The sequence below is a fragment of the Arachis stenosperma genome, chromosome 5, assembly GCF_014773155.1.
Source record: "Arachis stenosperma cultivar V10309 chromosome 5, arast.V10309.gnm1.PFL2, whole genome shotgun sequence".
NCBI lineage: Eukaryota > Viridiplantae > Streptophyta > Magnoliopsida > Fabales > Fabaceae > Arachis > Arachis stenosperma.
In genome coordinates, this window is record NC_080381.1 from 70,966,052 (window position 1) to 70,983,387 (window position 17,336).

The 17,336-nt window shown below is 41.2% G+C and overlaps 1 protein-coding gene and 1 non-coding gene across 2 annotated transcripts; both read left to right on the plus strand.

Moving 5' to 3' along the window:
- Positions 1-8,184: 8,184 nt before the first annotated feature.
- LOC130980885 (uncharacterized) lies at positions 8,185-10,135 on the plus strand. Its single transcript, XM_057904530.1, has 2 exons — positions 8,185-8,221; positions 8,661-10,135. Exons 1-2 carry the CDS (start codon positions 8,185-8,187, stop codon positions 10,133-10,135), a joined length of 1,512 nt encoding a protein of 503 aa, XP_057760513.1.
- Positions 10,136-16,684: 6,549 nt separating this feature from the next.
- On the plus strand, positions 16,685-16,788 carry LOC130984494 (small nucleolar RNA R71). The gene has a single exon (XR_009088429.1). It is a non-coding gene; the product is annotated as a small nucleolar RNA R71 (small nucleolar RNA).
- Positions 16,789-17,336: the final 548 nt, after the last annotated feature.

A 17,336-nucleotide genomic window follows, 5' to 3' on the forward strand; every position in this document is an offset into this window, starting at 1 on the left:
CTCTCACATCCTTCTGCCACTCTAGAGGGAAAGAAGGCTCATCATTTTCATCAAGAAAAAAGGGGCGGCCCCCCTCGACAGCACGAACTCTAAAGAAGTAATTCTTAAAATCCTTAAAGGACTCGTCATACATGGCGAAAACTTTATGGCCCTGGGCAGACCTGAAAGAAACCCAGGAAGCTTTCTTTTTGGAAGAAGCACCAGGCTTGGCAGAAACAAATAGATAAAGGAAAAGAGTCTGAGAAGGTGTTACACCTAACTCTTGGCAAAGTAGCTGAAAGATCTTGACAAAACCCCAGGAATTCGGGTGAAGTTGGGATGGGGCAATGTTACACGACCACAACAGGTCGGTCTCGAAAGCAGTAAAAGAAAAAGTAATGTCCAACTAACTGAAGAAATATTCATAGGCATAGAAGAAGGGACGCTCTCCCTCGATGGAGGTAGGAAAACAAACCCTTCCATCAGAATCAGGGGCGACAACCTCATAATCCCTCTCCCGGGCACTATTACCACAGATCCTATGACGCTTCCTCAGCTCTACGCAAAATTCAGCATCCACAACAGAGACACACATCAAGACAAGGGAGTCTAGCCAATCGGACATCCCCTTAAGAACTCTGAAAGACATCTCTACAATATTATTGCGAGAAGACGTGAGGCCAACTAATCCTACAATAAGAAAAAAAAGATGGGATTACTAAAAACATCTCGGACGAAGGACAAAACAACTCGATTAATGTGACACAGGCGAACAAATAGAAAAGGAAAACCCCAAGACTCAAACCAAAGTCCTGGGGCATCCTTTGAAGGCAGTAACAAAGCAAGGTTTTTAGGAAAAATCTACAGCTCGCATCCCAGCATCTCTCAAACAAGAAAAGAAGACTTCAAACAAACAAAGCATTTCGAAAAAGGAAAGTAGAAACACAAAAATCATCAAAGCCACTATCTTTCTACAGTCTACCAGCAAAGAGCATTGTCAACAACACCAAACAGAAAATCGTCAAAAACACAACCTTTTGCAGACACAAGCAAAAACCCTAAAAAAATATCAAGAGGAAGTCAAGAAAATGCACTCCAAACAAAAAGCAAACTATAGGTATCATTATCTCCCAACAAAGGTACAGCAACAAGGAGCAAGAGACAGTTTTTCCAAAAAAAACAGCTAGAAGCAACAATAGAACATGCAAACCCCTGGGAAACCGCAAAGAAGAAACACCAGGAATATGCAAATAAGAAAAAACACATTACAGCGACAAGAAAACACAAGATCATAAGAAAGGTTCAAACTTTTTCGACATTCAAGCAAATATCAATAATTTACCAGAGAATTAAAGACAAAGCAAAACGAAAAGAAAATGGAACCAACCTAGAAAAAAGCAGGAAGCTTTAGAAAAATTGGAGATGGAGTGACGGAATCACCGATCACTGAACGACGCCGCAACGCAAGAAAAGCAAAATGTGGGCGAAAGATAGAGAGCGAGAGAATGAAGGAAGAAGTTACGAAGAGGAGCGAAGAAGGGAAACCGTTTTTTGATCGCAAATTCAAAATAAAAGGCCACAAGGAAAAACGGGGCAATTAATACCAATTAATGAAGGTATTAAACCCTCGCACGTTCTCAAAGCGCTGATATAAAAGCACGCGCTTTTAGAGAAAAACGTTCCACATTCAAAAAGCTTCTACAAAGGAATCGACAAAATGCTTAAGTTCGGCTTCACTAGAGAAGGACCGAAGTCAAGGACTCGACCTCAAAAAAGAAGACCGAGCTCAAGCAGGGGCACTGTTCATACCCTGCGTCGAGCTGTCTGAAGCCAGGATGTTCAGTAGCAAAGCAACCGACCTTTTTAGGTTAAGTGGACCGACTTCTTCGTAAAGAACTCGGCCAAATCGACAGGAAAGCCCAAAGAAGGGCCCAACTCAAGGAATATGACCCCGATCCAAAGGCAGCACAAGCCTATAGAGATAAGGTCGGTTCCATGGAAGATAAGGTGACCTCGACAAAAGATAAGATAAGATAAGATAACTAACTTATCTTATCTGAAGAAGGTCACATCTCACTATTATAAATACACTGGAGCACCCAGGTGTAACTCATACTCTGATTCTACTCATTACCTGCTTAATACCCTTGCTAACTTAAGCATCAGAGTCCCTTGCAGGTACCCCCACCCTTCGGTGACAAAGGATCAGCAGCATTCTCAGTTCCACAAGTCGGACACACCAGCTCCGACAGCTATACACCTGCCGGGTACGTCGGCTCTGACCAACATAGAAGATCTCAACCAAGATCGACCTATAGTTTCAGGTAACCATCAGAAGACATGTACTTCTTGTTATTTTGCAATTAGAAACATTTTTCATTTAGGAAAGGTGAAGGATTCATGGGACATTCATAGCGTCAAGGCATAGACACTAGACACTAATGATCATGTAATAAAGACATAAACATAGACAAAACATAAAGCATATAAACCGAAAAACAGAAAAATAAGAGCAAGGAAATTAAAGAACAGGTCCACCTTAGTGATGGCGGCTAGTTCTTCCTCTTGAAGATCCTATGGAGTGCTTGAGCTCCTCAATGTCTCTTCCTTACCTTTGTTGCTCTTCCCTCATGGCTCTTTGGTCCTCTCTAATTTTATGGAGGATAATGGAATGCTCTTGGTGCTCCATCCTTAGTTGCTCCATGTTGGAACTCAAATCCTCTAAAAAGGTGTTGAGTTGTTCCCAATAGTTGTGTGGAGAAAAATACATCCCTTGAGGCATCTTAGGGATTTCTTGATGAGGGACTTCGTCATGCTCTTATTGAGGTCCATGAGTGGGCTCTCTTGTTAGCTCCATCCTCTTTTAGTGATGGGCTCTTGAGATAAATCTCTCCATCTCTCATGACTTGGAGGTGGAAGCAACTGCCTTCCCTTTTCCTCTTCTTAGAGGTTTCTCCAGCCTTAGGTGGCATTAGTGGTTATGGAAAATAGAAAAGCAACGCTTTTTCCACACCAAACTTAAAAGGTTTGCTCGTCCTCGAGTAAAAGAAGATAGAAAGGAGAAGAAGAAGAAATGGAGGAGATGGAGGTGTAGGAGTGGTTCGGCCAAGGGGGGTATGAAATGTTGGATATGTGTGAAAATGAAGGAGTGAAGAGGGGTATTTAGAGGGTAAGGGTTGGGTTTAGGAGGTAAATGGTTTGAACTTGAGTGGGTGGGGGTAGGTGGGTTGTATGATGGGAAATAGTGTTATGGAAAGGTGTGAAAAAGAGCAAGAGTAAGGTGGGGTAGGTGGGGATCCTCTGGGGTTCACAGATCCTGAGATGTCAACGATTTCTCATCCCTGCACCTTTCTGGCTTTCAAACGCCCTCTGTGTGGCATTTCTAGCGTTAAACGCCGGTCTGCTACCCTTTTCTGGCGTTTAAACGCCAGTCTGCCTGCCAGTTCTGGCATTTAACGCCCAGAATGGTGCCAGGCTGGGCGTTTAAACACCCATTTTTCTTCCTTTACTGGTGTTTAAACACCAGTTTGCCTGCCAGTTTTTGCGTTTAACACCCATAATAGTGCCAGGCTGGGCGTTAAACGCCCATCTTGGTATCCTCACTGGCGTTTAAATGCCAGTAAGCTCGTCCTCTAGAGTGTGCTATTTTTGATGCTGTTTTTTATTTTGCTTTAATTTTTGCAGTTGTTTTTGTGACTCCACATAATCATCATCCTAAAAAAAAACATAAAATAACAATGGAAAACAAAATGATAGAGTAATTAATATAGATAAATAAAATTGGGTTACCTCCCAATAAGCGCTTCTTTAATGTCAATAGCTTGACAGGAAGCTCTTACAGAGCTTCACAGATGCTCAGAGCATGATTGTGGCCTCCCAACACCAAACTTAGAGTTTGGATGTAGAGGCTTTGCTTGACTCTACATGGAGAGAATTAGATGAGACTGTTCATGCTTCTTCCCTATGTTTACAGAGGAAAATCCTTGAGCCTTAAACACAAGGTAGTCCTTATTCACTTGAAGGACTAACTCTCCTCTGTCTACATCAATCATAACTTTTGCTGTGGCTAGGAAGGGACTTCCAAGGATGATGGATTCATCCTCATTCTTCCCAGTGTCTAGGATTATGAAGTCAGCAGGGATGTAAAAGCCTTCAACCTTTACCAAGACATCCTCTACAAGTCCATAAGCTTGTTTCTTTGATTTGTCTGCCATCTCTAGTGAGATTCTTGCAGCTTGTACCTCAAAGATCCCTAGTTTTTTCATTACAGAGAGTGGCAGAGGTTTACACGTGACCCTAGGTCACACAAAGCCTTCTCAAAGGTCATGGTGCCTATATTGCAAGGTATTAAGAACCTTCCGGGATCCTCTTTCTTCTGAGGTAACTTCAGTTGAACCAATGCATTTAGTTCACTGATGAGCAATGGAGGTTCATCCTCCCAAGTCTCATTACCAAATAATTTGGCATTCAGCTTCATGATTGCTCCTAGATACTGAGCAACTTACTCTTCAGTAATAACTTCATCTTTTTCAGAGGAAGAATACTCATCAGAGTTTATGAATGGTTATAGGAAGTTCAGTGGAATCTCTATGGTCTCTAGATGAGCCTCAGACTCCTTTGGTTCCTCAATAGGGAACTCCTTGTTGGCCAGTGGACGTCCTAGAAGGTCTTCCTCACTGGGAATCATTGCCTTTGCCTCCTCTACAGGTTCGGCCATGTTGGACGTGTAAATGGCCTTGCACTCTCTTTTTGGATTCTCTTCTGTATTTGATGCAAGGGCATCTTGGCCAGTTTCACTGACCTTTTCTTTACTGTTTTTAAGGTAGTTTCATGCATTTCCTTAGGAAATAAGCTAGTTTTAGGTAGATATTCACTTACACCTTGATTCAAGCATACATTGTGCAGTTTACATGATTTCATAAGGATTTTGCATGAATTTAGTGACAAAATTGTATGTTGCATTACCCATGACTTGGACTAGAACTTTGATGCACTCTATTGCTTAATTTCAGGACCAAAGGAAGCAAGGAAGAACCACTTAGCAGTCACGTTAATCTAATTAACGTGGCCACTAACGTGGAATGGGAGGTAACCTGCAAAGTTAATGAGAAAAGTGATTGCCAATAATGCTCTCGAAGCCATCATTGCCCACGTTAAGAGTCACGTTAACTAAGTTAACGTGAGCTCTAACGTGAAGAAAGGATTTTGAGCCAACGTTAGTGACACTTAACATGATCACTAACGTTGGCCAATGATCATAAGTGGCCACGTTAGAATCCACGTTAACTTGGTTAACGTGGCCTCTAACGCCAACAAGGGGAAGGAAGCCAACGTTAGTGACATTCAACATTGTCACTAACGTTGGCCTAAGGTGCAATGTACCACGTTAAGTTCCACGTTAACTTGGTTAACGTGGGAGCTAACGTGAGAGGCAAGAATGGTCGACAACGTTAGTGACACCCAACATTGTCACTAACGTTGGAAGCAACCACAAAACCGCAAGGAGCCACGTTAACTTCTACGTTAACTTAGTTAACGTGGAAGCTAACAGCAATGAGTGAAAGATGAGCCAACGTTAGTGACACTCAACATTGTCATTAACGTTGGAAATGGTTTGCAAAGACACGTTGGAAGCCACGTTAACCTAGTTAACGTGGACTCTAACGTGAATAGGGGCATATTGGAACGTTAGTGACAATGTTGAGTGTCACTAACGTTCTCAAAGATTGGCATGCCTACGTTAAAAGAGCCACGTTAACTAAGTTAATGTGGACTCTAACGTGGGAAAGGGGGTGGCTCTCAACGTTATTGGGAAAGTTGAGTCCCAATAACGTGTGCGAAGGACAAAGAGGCAACGTTAGTAGCAACGTTTGTGCCATTAACGTTGAAGTTAACATGGCCTTTACTTGGGTAAGAAACATTAGTGAAAAAGTTGAATGACACTATCGTTTTCGAACCCATTAACGTCTTGAGCTAAAGTCTCTGCCCACTTCACACTTTCTCTCTGCAAGTAAAACCAAGCCCAAATGAAGAAAAGAACTGCTTCAAACTCAAGATCCAAAGGCCCAAGACTTGAGGAATCAACTAGAAGCTGACAAGAGTAGTATATAGGAGTAGCTTTGAATTATTAGGGAGTTCGGAAAGTTGGAAGGAGAGCACTACTCTCTGTATTTTACTCTGTTCTTCTAGTTCCATGATGTATTCTCCATCTTTGTTTTCATTTTCTAGAGCTATGAACAACTAAACCCCTTTCATTGGGTTAGGGAGCTCTGTTGTAATTTGATGGATCAATACTAGTTTTCATTATTCTTCTTCTATCTTTTCTCTTGATTTTACTTGAAAGCTTTCGATCTTCATCCCATTGGGTAGTTATCTTGGAAAAGGAGCTATTCAAACTTGGATCTCTTCTGAGCCTTGAAAGAGGAATGAAGAGATCAAGCTAGAAATGCTTTCTCATGCTAGACCAAATTGGGTTTGGATGGATATGTGACTATAATCCTCTCAATACTTGATTTGGGAAATGCATGTGGTTTAATCAGTGACCATACTTCATCTCTTCTAATGAGCAATTGACCAAGGAATTGGCTATTGATCAAGATTTGAGAGATTGAATTACAAGAAATTGTAATTTAATCAATTAAGATTGCCAAGGAGATCAATGATTGCATTGATTGAGGAAGAGATGAAAATTAACTTGATCCGGAGAATTGCAACATCTCCTGCACCCAATGAATTCCCCAATTATGATCTCACCCATTCTCTTTAATTTCTGCGTTTACTTTCATGAACAAACACCCCAGTCCCATTTACAATTCTGCAATTTATTTTCAGTCATTTACTTCCAGTTCTTCAATTCTAGCATTTACTTTTCCGTCATTTACATTCCCGCCATTTTATTTTCTGCAGCTCTCAACCCAAATTCTGAATTCGCTCAACTAGAGCATTCTTCTAATTAAAGTTGCTTGATCAATCAATCCCTGTGGGATTCGACCTCACTCTATTGTGAGTTTTTACTTGACGACAAATTCGGTACACTTGCCGAAGGAAATCTGTTGCAAGACAATTTCCACCTGCATCAAGTTTATGGCGCCGTTGCCGGGATTGATTGTGCATCAACAATGATTAAATTGGAAGATTACTAGATTGAGCATTTTTGTTTTGATTTAATTTTCTGTTTGAGTAATTTACTTTCTGTCTTAGTTAACTTCTTCCCTTCCCCCCTCTACTCTTTCGTTTTTCTTTGTTATTTACAATTCGGTTTGCTAACCCACTAACTGTTTGATATATTGCATCACTCACAACTAACAGTAATTCTGACAACAATACTCTCTGTACATAGTTTTTCCCTGCTTGTACTTGTTAGTTGTATGACAGGGAGAAGAAGCGGGGCTTCAACTTCTTTTGATTCTGAACCAGAGAGGACCCTCCTTAGATTAAGGAGGGAAGCAAGAGGGAAACGTGCAATCGGTGCTGAAGAGGAGGAGGAACACTTTGAACTAAACATGGAAGGCAACATAGAAAACCAACATGAAGAAGAGGCTAATAACCATGGGGGAGGAGGTAGAGCAAATCATGTTGGGGAGGATAGAAGAGTGTTAAGCTCTTATATCAATCCCAACCCAGGCAACTGTGGGAGCAGCATTCAAAAGCCCACCATACATGCCAACAATTTCGAGCTAAAACCTCAGCTCATCACTCTTGTGCAGAATAATTGCTCATTTGGAGGAGGTGCTCAAGAAGATCCGAATCAACACTTGACCATCTTCTTGAGGATTTATGACACAGTGAAGTCCAATGGAGTCCACCAGGATGTCTATAGGCTACTCTTGTTCCCATTTTCCCTCAGGGACAAGGCATTCAAATGGCTTGAATCCTTCCCAAAAGAAAGCCTGACAAATTGGGAGGATGTAGTGAATAAGTTTTTGGCAAGGTTTTACCCCCCTCAAAGGATCAATAGGCTGAGAACCGAAGTACAGACGTTCAGACAGCAAGATGGGGAGACACTTTATGAAGCTTGGGAAAGGTTCAAAGACCTAACGAGGATATGCCCACCAGAGATGTTCAATGAGTGGGTCCAACTGCACATCTTTTATGAAGGCTTGTCATATGAATCAAAGAAGGCAGTAGATTATTCCTCTGGAGGATCCTTGAACAAGAAAAAGACCATTGAAGAAGCCATAGATGTCATTGAAACTGTAGCTGAGAATGACTACTTCTATGCTTCCGAAAGAGGGAACACTAAGTGAGTAATGGAGCAAATAATGTAGATGCTCTGCTGGTTCAGAACAAGCTCATTACCAAGCAGTTAGCTGACCTTACCAAGAAGATGGAAAGGAACCACATGGCAGCAATCACAACCTCATCAACAACCCAAGAAGAAGTTGAAGAAGAGGACCTTGAGCAAGCCAACTACATTGGGAATTCACCTAGACAGAACCATGATCCATACTCCAAGACATACAACTCTGGATGGAGGAACCACCCAAACTTTGGGTGGGGGAATCAGCAAGAACAAAACCAAGACCAGATACGTTACAACTTCAACAACAATGCAGCTCATCAACAATTCGCACAGAGGACATATCAACACCCCCACAACAACACCTCTCATCCTTCTACCTCTAATCCCAATTTACCATCAATTGATGACAGACTCTCTAAGCTTGAAACTTTACTTGAAGGAATATGCCAAGAGATTCAAGAAGACAAGGTGTTGAAAGAAGAGGTGCGAGCCAACATTAAGAACCAAGGAGAGACCATCAAGAAGCTAGAATTCCAAGTGGGATGCTTAGCGGAGAAGATTCCCAAACCTACTGATGTTTTCCCAAGTGACACGGAGAAAAACCCAAGAGGAGAAGCAAAGAAAGTAAGATGGGGAGATTGCAAAGTGGTCACTACAAGTGATCAAGAGGATGAAGACGAGCTAAGCAACCTCTCCCAACAGCCTGAAAATAACTCAACAGAGGAGGAGGATAGAGATCACCAAGAACCAGAAATCTCACAACAAGAGTTGCTGAAGCTCTATGCACCATTTCCCCAACTGCTCAATGGTGCTGTGGGGAAGAGAATATACTCAAGGTTCCTAGACTTGTTTGCATCTCTGCATGTGAACATACCATTCATCAAGGCCATACAACAAATGCCTTCATTCATCAAGTACATGAAGGAACTTCTTCCCAGGAAAAGCTCACTCAAAGGAGGCCAAACTATAGTGTTAAACAAGGAATGTAGTGCCCTTATTCAACCTGAATTGCCTGCAAAAAGAAGAGACACAGGGAGTTTTCACATCCCCTGTGCCATAGGGGAAACAATGTTTGACAGAGCACTCTGTGATTTAGGGGCAAGCATCAACTTACTGCCCCTATCCCTGGCAAAGAGGCTGCAGATCAATGAGATAATGCCCACAGATGTGGTCATCAGACTGGCTGACAAGACTCAAAAGCAAGCAATAGGAGTGGTGGAAAATGTGTTACTAAAGGTTGGGAAATACTTTCTCCCAATAGACTTTGTCATCCTGGACATGGAAGAGAGTCACATTCACCCAATCATATTGGGAAGACCCTTCCTAGCTACGGCCAGAGCACTCATAGATGTGGAGAAAGGGGAGCTAATATTGAGGATCCATGATGAATGGCTCAGCTTTAATGTCTTCAAACTCTCACAAGAAGTAGACCAAGAATACAAGGAACCAAGTAAAGACCATGATGAGATGTTAAAGGAGGAAGCAAGCACAGAAGCACACCCAACCTATCTGGAGACCCCTTTGGTTAATAAACAAGGGAAACAGCCACTACCACAGCTCAAGGAAAAGTTAGAGGAACCTAAACCCCTAGAGGCATGTGAAGACAACATCACAACTACCGTAGGAAAAGAAGTCATCAAGAGCAAGGCAATATCAAAGGACACAAGGAAGAAGGTACCAAGGAAGTGGAGGAACAAAAAGATCCCTACGGAAGATTTCTCTCTAGGAGATAGAGTGATCTCAGCTTACTTCCCTGATATCCCCCCTAATCTCCCTACTGTACCATCTCATTTACCTAAAGTCTTCACAATCAACAGAATTCTCTCCCTGGAACATGTAGAGATCATTGATACAACCAATGGATACAAGTCAACAGCGAGAGGGGAGGACTTCAAGCATTACCAACCACCCTGATGAGGGAGAAACGTCAAGCTAGTGACGCTAAAGAAGCGCTTCATGGGAGGCAACCCATGTTTTATATGCTTTTAGAAGATAGTAAATAAGTCAATATTTATGAATTCAAACCCAAACTTGACAAACTCTTGGTGGAATCCTTATTGTGCAGTATACAGTGAAGAACAAGTTTGGTGTTCAAAGCATGCCAAGAAAGCATGAATGCAACTAAGAGCATGCTAGTCTTGGAAGCTTTGAACAGAACTTTTCATTACAGTGCTCCAAACTAAGTTTGGTGTCACCCCATGGTGCCACCAATATGCATATAAGGACCCACAAATAGTTAGTTAGTTAGTTGGAATTCATGAATAAACAATTTAATCTTTTCTCATTTTTCTTTTTAATTCTAGCCGTAAAGTTCAATTGTCTTTGGTTTGATATTATTCTCACCTTTCTTATTTTGTCTTTATAGGGAAAAGAAAAGGAGCATTGATGGAGATTGATTGGACAATTAAATGGGGGAGGTTCAGCCACTTCATGAAAAGAACTACACACTTGTCTCAAGAAGGAACGCATGGGGAAACGTTGCCATGCAACATTAAAGAAAGGAGACCCTTTGAAGACCAAACCATTTACTCTCATTAAGTGATGATCCTTGTCCTTCCTTCATAGACAACCCCAACCGTCCATCAAGCAACCATTCTTGCAATCCACACCTTCCATTCTCTCATAATCTCCCTATATAAAGGAACCTTAGTGCAGCCTCACTCCTCACATTCAAATCCCCACTCTCCACACTCTACACTTTTGGCGTACTAAAATCCTTCATCACAAATTGTCCTAGCCAACCCATTCTTCATCTAGTCGTATCCTCAAAACACCTCAAAACAGCAACGCAAATTCATGGCATCATCAAGCTCCAAGAGGCAGAAGAGGAAGGAACCAACGGAGAACACTCCTTATGATGAAAAGAGGTTCAAAACTGCCTTCCATGAACGAGAATTTGAGCGGATAAAACTCAAAAAGATACTGCCCGAGTTAACCTTCCAAATCAATGAAAACGAATACCCAAAGATTCCGAAGAAGATAGAAGAAAGAGGGTGGGAATTGCTCACTAATCCAGAAGGGAAGATCAATGCAAACCTCATCAAGGAATTTTACGCAAATGTGGTAAGAGAAGACAAAACCAAGGACCCAACCTTCAAAAGCTATGTAAGAGGAAAGGAGGTGGACTTCAGCCCAAGTGCTATAATGAGAACTTTTCACCTGAAAGCACCACACTTTGATGAACCCAGTTATCATACAAGGATAAATAAAAGCCAAGACAATGACGAGCTCACTGAGATCGTGGGTGACATTTGTGTTATAGCAGCTGACTGGGAGAGGTATAAAGATGGGAAACCCAGGTTCATCAAGAGGGGAGACCTTAGCCCAAAAGCCAAGGGCTGGTTTGAACTCGTAAGGAGGTCTATTCTCCCAGCTGCAAATAATTCAAGGGTGAATATTAATCGGGCAACTATGGTACATTGCCTAGTACAAGGTGGAGAAATCAACGTGCATGAACTTATAGCTGAAGGAATTCAAGAGTCAGCCTAGAAGCTTGAATCAGGTGCCAGACTTTGGTACCCCAGCACCATTTTCAGATTGTGCAAAAAGGCCAAGGTGGTCTTTGAGGATAGCAAACCGGACTGGGTGAACCCTGGGAAATTAATGACAGTCGAGCGTATGGTCTACACTACACCTGCACAGCAACAAAGAAGGCCACAAATAGGGAAATTAAAAGCAAAAGAAGGAGCTCATCAAGAGGAGTCTCATCAGGAAGAATATCAACAAGAAGAGCATCCTTACTCAGCAGACTTGAATATGACTCACCTTCTAAGAGCTATTGAAGATATGGGAGTGATACATATGAAAGGGCAAGAGCAAATACTAAGCTGGATGAGCCAACAGGAGGTGTGGCAGAAACAACAAATGGAGCAGCAACAGGAACAATACTCCCAGCTCACTCAAACCATCATCCAAGTTACTGAGAGGCAAGAATGTCAAGATAAGCAATTGCAAGAACTCAATCAGCGGCAATTAGCTCAGATGAGAACATTCAATGAGTTTACTGTACTTAATGAAGGACGTCAATTACATAGGGAGGAGTTCAACGTAAATACTCAAGCAAGGTTGAACTACATGTCCAGTAATATGCATCATCTACACTATGCCATCCCTACATATGATGAGGTACAAAAAGATTTTGTAGAACAAGAAGAGAGGAAGGTGAAACAGCAAAAGGAAACACTCAAGAAGAAGATGGAAGATGGAGGTTTCTGGAAGAAACTGTTTGGAAAAGGCAAAGGGAGTGGGAGTACAAGCACTCAAGAGGGACACAAGGAAGACAAGCAAGGAGGAGAGCATGGACAACCACAAGAATAAAAGGTGGTGGAGTTCCTTCTTTACTCCATCTTTTTCTATGTTTAAATAAGGAAGATCTTGGATGAAATAGGACATGCTTCTATGTTAGTTTGAATCTTTTCAATTCTGCATTTTAAGTCTATTGCTTAGGTCTATGATTTCTGATTTAAATGTCACTGCATCATATCTTTACTTATTGTATGCTTGTCTTTTGAATCAAATGAAAATGAGAATGATTGTGTTTTAAAAAGACCAGAGAGGGGTTCATAATATGGAGTAATTTTCTGAATCTTTGGTGTGATCATAAGTCAGCTAAGTTTGTTCAACCATAAAGTGGGAAGACAACTATCTGTCCTGAATACTATTCTTTGAACACACCCCATGAGACCAACTAAGTAAGAAGATCCTAATAAGAGAAAGGGAAAGAACAATGAAAGTGAAAAACAAAAGAAAAAGAGTAAGCAATAAGGCTAGGCACCAATGGTTTTTAATCTTGAAGCATGTGTCTGTGGTGCTCCTGTGTGAGGGATTTACTTGGATGAATAAGCTCTTAGGGGTGCCTTATCACTTGGTAACTTGGGTTAACTAACCCGGGATTATCAGCTGAAAGTCCACTATCAAGAGTAACCCTCACTACAGAGCATTTAGTAACCCAAAAAGGTGCTGGACACCAAGGTCTCAAGAAGGAAAATAAATGAACCAGATGTATGTGGTGTGTATGTATGGGGGAGAGACTTGAGGGAGTAAGTCCTTAAGGGTGTCTCAACACCTAGCACCTTGAACCAACTGGTTCGGGAGTGTTGGCTGAAAGCTTATCTTAAAGAGTTGCCCTCTTACAGAGCACTTAGCTTGAAGAACACAAATAAGCCCTGAAATGACAATAAAAGGATCAATAAAAGTCTCATGGGATGTAAGCAAAGTCAGTGTTTTAGGACATGATAAAGGTCTGAAAGCCAGTAATGGAATGAACCTAAGTTGCTATGCATGAAACCACCATAAAATCAGTGACATGACTTCCACAAGTATGACTTATTTCTCTTGGCATTCCATTCATCATTCTCTTGTTCCAGTACTTGCTTAGGGACAAGCAAGCTTTAAGTTTGGTGTTGTGATGCAAGGGCATCTTGGCCAGTTTCACTGACCTTTTCTTTACTGTTTTTAAGGTAGTTTCATGCATTTCCTTAGGAAATAAGCTAGTTTTGGGTAGATATTCACTTACACCTTGATTCAAGCATACATTGTGCAGTTTACATGATTTCATGAGGATTTTGCATGAATTTAGTGACAAAATTGTATGTTGCATTACCCATGACTTGGACTAGAACTTTGATGCACTCTATTGCTTGATTTCAGGACCAAAGGAAGCAAGGAAGAACCACTTAGCAGTCACGTTAATCTAATTAACGTGGCCACTAACGTGGAATGGGAGGTAACCTGCAAAGTTAATGAGAAAAGTGATTGCCAATAACGCTCTCGAAGCCATCATTTCCCACGTTAAGAGTCACGTTAACTAAGTTAACGTGAGCTCTAACGTGAAGAAAGGATTTTGAGCCAACGTTAGTGACACTTAACATTATCACTAACGTTGGCCAATGATCATAAGTGGCCACGTTAGAGTCCACGTTAACTTGGTTAACGTGGCCTCTAATGCCAACAAGGGGAAGGAAGCCAACGTTAGTGACATTCAACATTGTCACTAACATTGGCCTAAGGTGCAATATACCACGTTAAGTTCCACGTTAACTTGGTTAACGTGGGAGCTAACGTGAGAGGCAAGAATGGTCGACAACGTTAGTGACACCCAACATTGTCACTAACGTTGGAAGCAACCACAAAACCCTAAGGAGCCACGTTAACTTCTACGTTAACTTAGTTAACATGGAAGCTAACAGCAATGAGTGAAAGATGAGCCAACATTAGTGACACTCAACATTGTTACTAACGTTGGAAATTGTTTGCAAAGCCACGTTAGAAGCCACGTTAACCTAGTTAACGTGGACTCTAACGTGAATAGGGGCATATTGGAATGTTAGTGACAATGTTGAGTGTCACTAACGTTCTCGAAGATTGGCATGCCTACGTTAAAAGAGCCACGTTAACTAAGTTAACGTGGACTCTAACGTGGGAAAGGGGGAGGCTCTCAACGTTATTGGGAAAGTTGAGTCCCAATAACGTGTACGAAGGACAAAGAGGCAACGTTAGTAGCAACGTTTGTGCCACTAACGTTGAAGTTAACGTGGCCTTTACTTGGGTAAGAAACGTTAGTGAAAAAGTTGAATGACACTATCGTTTTCGAACCCATTTTCTCACTGAATGTTAACACCTCTAACGTCTTGAGCTAAAGTCTCTGCCCACTTCACACTTTCACTCTGCAAGTAAAACCAAGCCCAAATGAAGAAAAGAACTGCTTCAAACTCAAGATCCAAAGGCCCAAGACTTGAAGAATCAACTAGAAGCTAAGAAGAGTAGTATATAGGAGTAGCTTTGAATTATTAGGGAGTTCGGAAAGTTGGAAGGAGAGCATTACTCTCTGTATTTTACTCTGCTCTTCTAGTTCCATGATGTATTCTCCATCTTTGTTTTCATTTTCTAGAGCTATGAACAACTAAACCCCTTTCATTGGGTTAGGGAGCTCTGTTGTAATTTGATGGATCAATACTAGTTTTCATTATTCTTCTTCTATCTTTTCTCTTGATTTTTACTTGAAATCTTTCGATCTTCATCCCATTGGGTAGTTATCTTGGAAAAGGAGCTATTCAAACTTGGATCTCTTCTGAGCCTTGAAAGAGGAACGAATAGATCAAGCTAGAAATGCTTTCTCATGCTGGACCAAATTGGGTTTGGATGGATATGTGACTATAATCCTCTCAATACTTGATTTGGGAAATGCATGTGGTTTAATCAGTGACCATACTTCATCTATTCTAATGAGCAATTGACCAAGGAATTGGCTATTGATCAAGATTTGAGAGATTGAATTACAAGAAATTGTAATTCAATCAATTAAGATTGCCAAGGAGATCAATGATTGCATTGATTGAGGAAGAGATGAAAATGAACTTGATCCGGAGAATTGTAACATCTCCTGCACCCAATGAATTCCTCAATTCTGATCTCACCCATTCTCTTTAATTTCTGCGTTTACTTTCATGAGCAAACACCCCAGTCCCATTTACAATTCTGCAATTTATTTTCAGTCATTTACTTCCAGTTCTTCAATTCTAGCATTTACTTTTCCGTCATTTACATTCCCGCCATTTTATTTTCTGCAGCTCTCAACCCAAATTCTGAATTCGCTCAACTAGAGCATTCTTCTAATTAAAGTTGCTTGATCAATCAATCCCCGTGGGATTCGACCTCACTCTATTGTGAGTTTTTACTTGACGACAAATTCGGTACACTTGCCGAAGGAAATCTGTTGCAAGACACATTCCACCTGCATCAGTATTGCTTGGGAGAGTACTAGGAGGAGTTTCAGTAACTCTTTTACTCAACTGACCCACTTGTGCCTCCAAATTTCTGATGGAGGACCGTGCCTCAGTCATGAAACTGAGAGTGGCCTTAGATAGATCAAAGACTATGTTTGCTAAGCCAAAGAGGCTTTACTCAGAATTATCTGTCTGTTGCTGAGAAGATGATAGGAAAGGTTTGCTATTGCCAAACCTGTTTCTCCCACCATCATTGTTATTGAAGCCTTATTGAGGCTTCTGTTGATCCTTCCATGAGAAATTTGGATGATTTCTCCATGAAAGATTATAGGTATTTCCATAGGATTCTCCCATGTAATTCACCTCTTCCATTGCAGGATTCTCAGGGTCATAAGCTTCTCCTTCAGTGGAGGCTTCTTTAGCACTGCCGGATGCAGCTTGCAATCTAGTCAGATTCTAAGAAATCATATTGACTTGCTGAGTCAATATTTTGTTCTGAGCCAATATGGCATTCAGAGTATTAATCCTAAGAACACATTTCTTCTGAGTCGCCCCATTATTCACAGGATTCCTTTCAGAAGTGTACATGAACTGGTTATTTGCAACCATCTCAATGAGTTCTTGGGCTTCTGCAGGTGTTTTCAGATGAAGGGATCCACCAGCAGAGTGATCCAATAACATCTATGACAATTCAGACAGATCATCATAGAATATACATATGATGCTCCATTCTTGAAACATGTCAGAAGGACACCTTTTGGTTAATTGCTTGTATCTTTCCCAAGCTTCATAGAGGGATTCACCTTCCTTCTATCTGAAGTTTTGGATGTCCACTCTGAGCTTACTCATCTTTTGAGGTGGAAAGAATTTGGTCAAGAAAGCATTGACTAGCTTGTCCCAAGAGTTCAGGCTTTCTCTAGGTTGTAAGTCCAACCATGTCCTAGCTCTGTCTCTTACAGCAAAGGGGAAAAGGAAAAGTTTGTAAACCTCGGGATCAACCCCATTGGTCTTAACAGTATCATAGATCTGCAAGAATTCAGATAAGAATTGATGAGGATCTTTTGATGGAAGTCCATGAAACTTGCAGTTTTGCTGCATTAGAGAAACTAATTGAGGTTTAAGCTCAAAGTTGTTTGCTTCAATGGCAGGAATTGAGATGCTTCTTCCATAAAAGTTGGAAGTTGGTGTAGCATAGTCACCAAGCATCTTTCTTGCATCTCTGGCATTGTTGTTATTTTTGGCTGCCATGCCTTCTTTTTTTCGAAAATTTCTGTCAGGTCCTCTCTAGAGAGTTGTGCTTTAGCTTCTCTTAGCTTCCTCTTCAGAGTCCTTTCAGGTTTAGGATCAGCTTCAACAAGAATGTCTTTATCCCTGTTCCTGCTCATATGAAA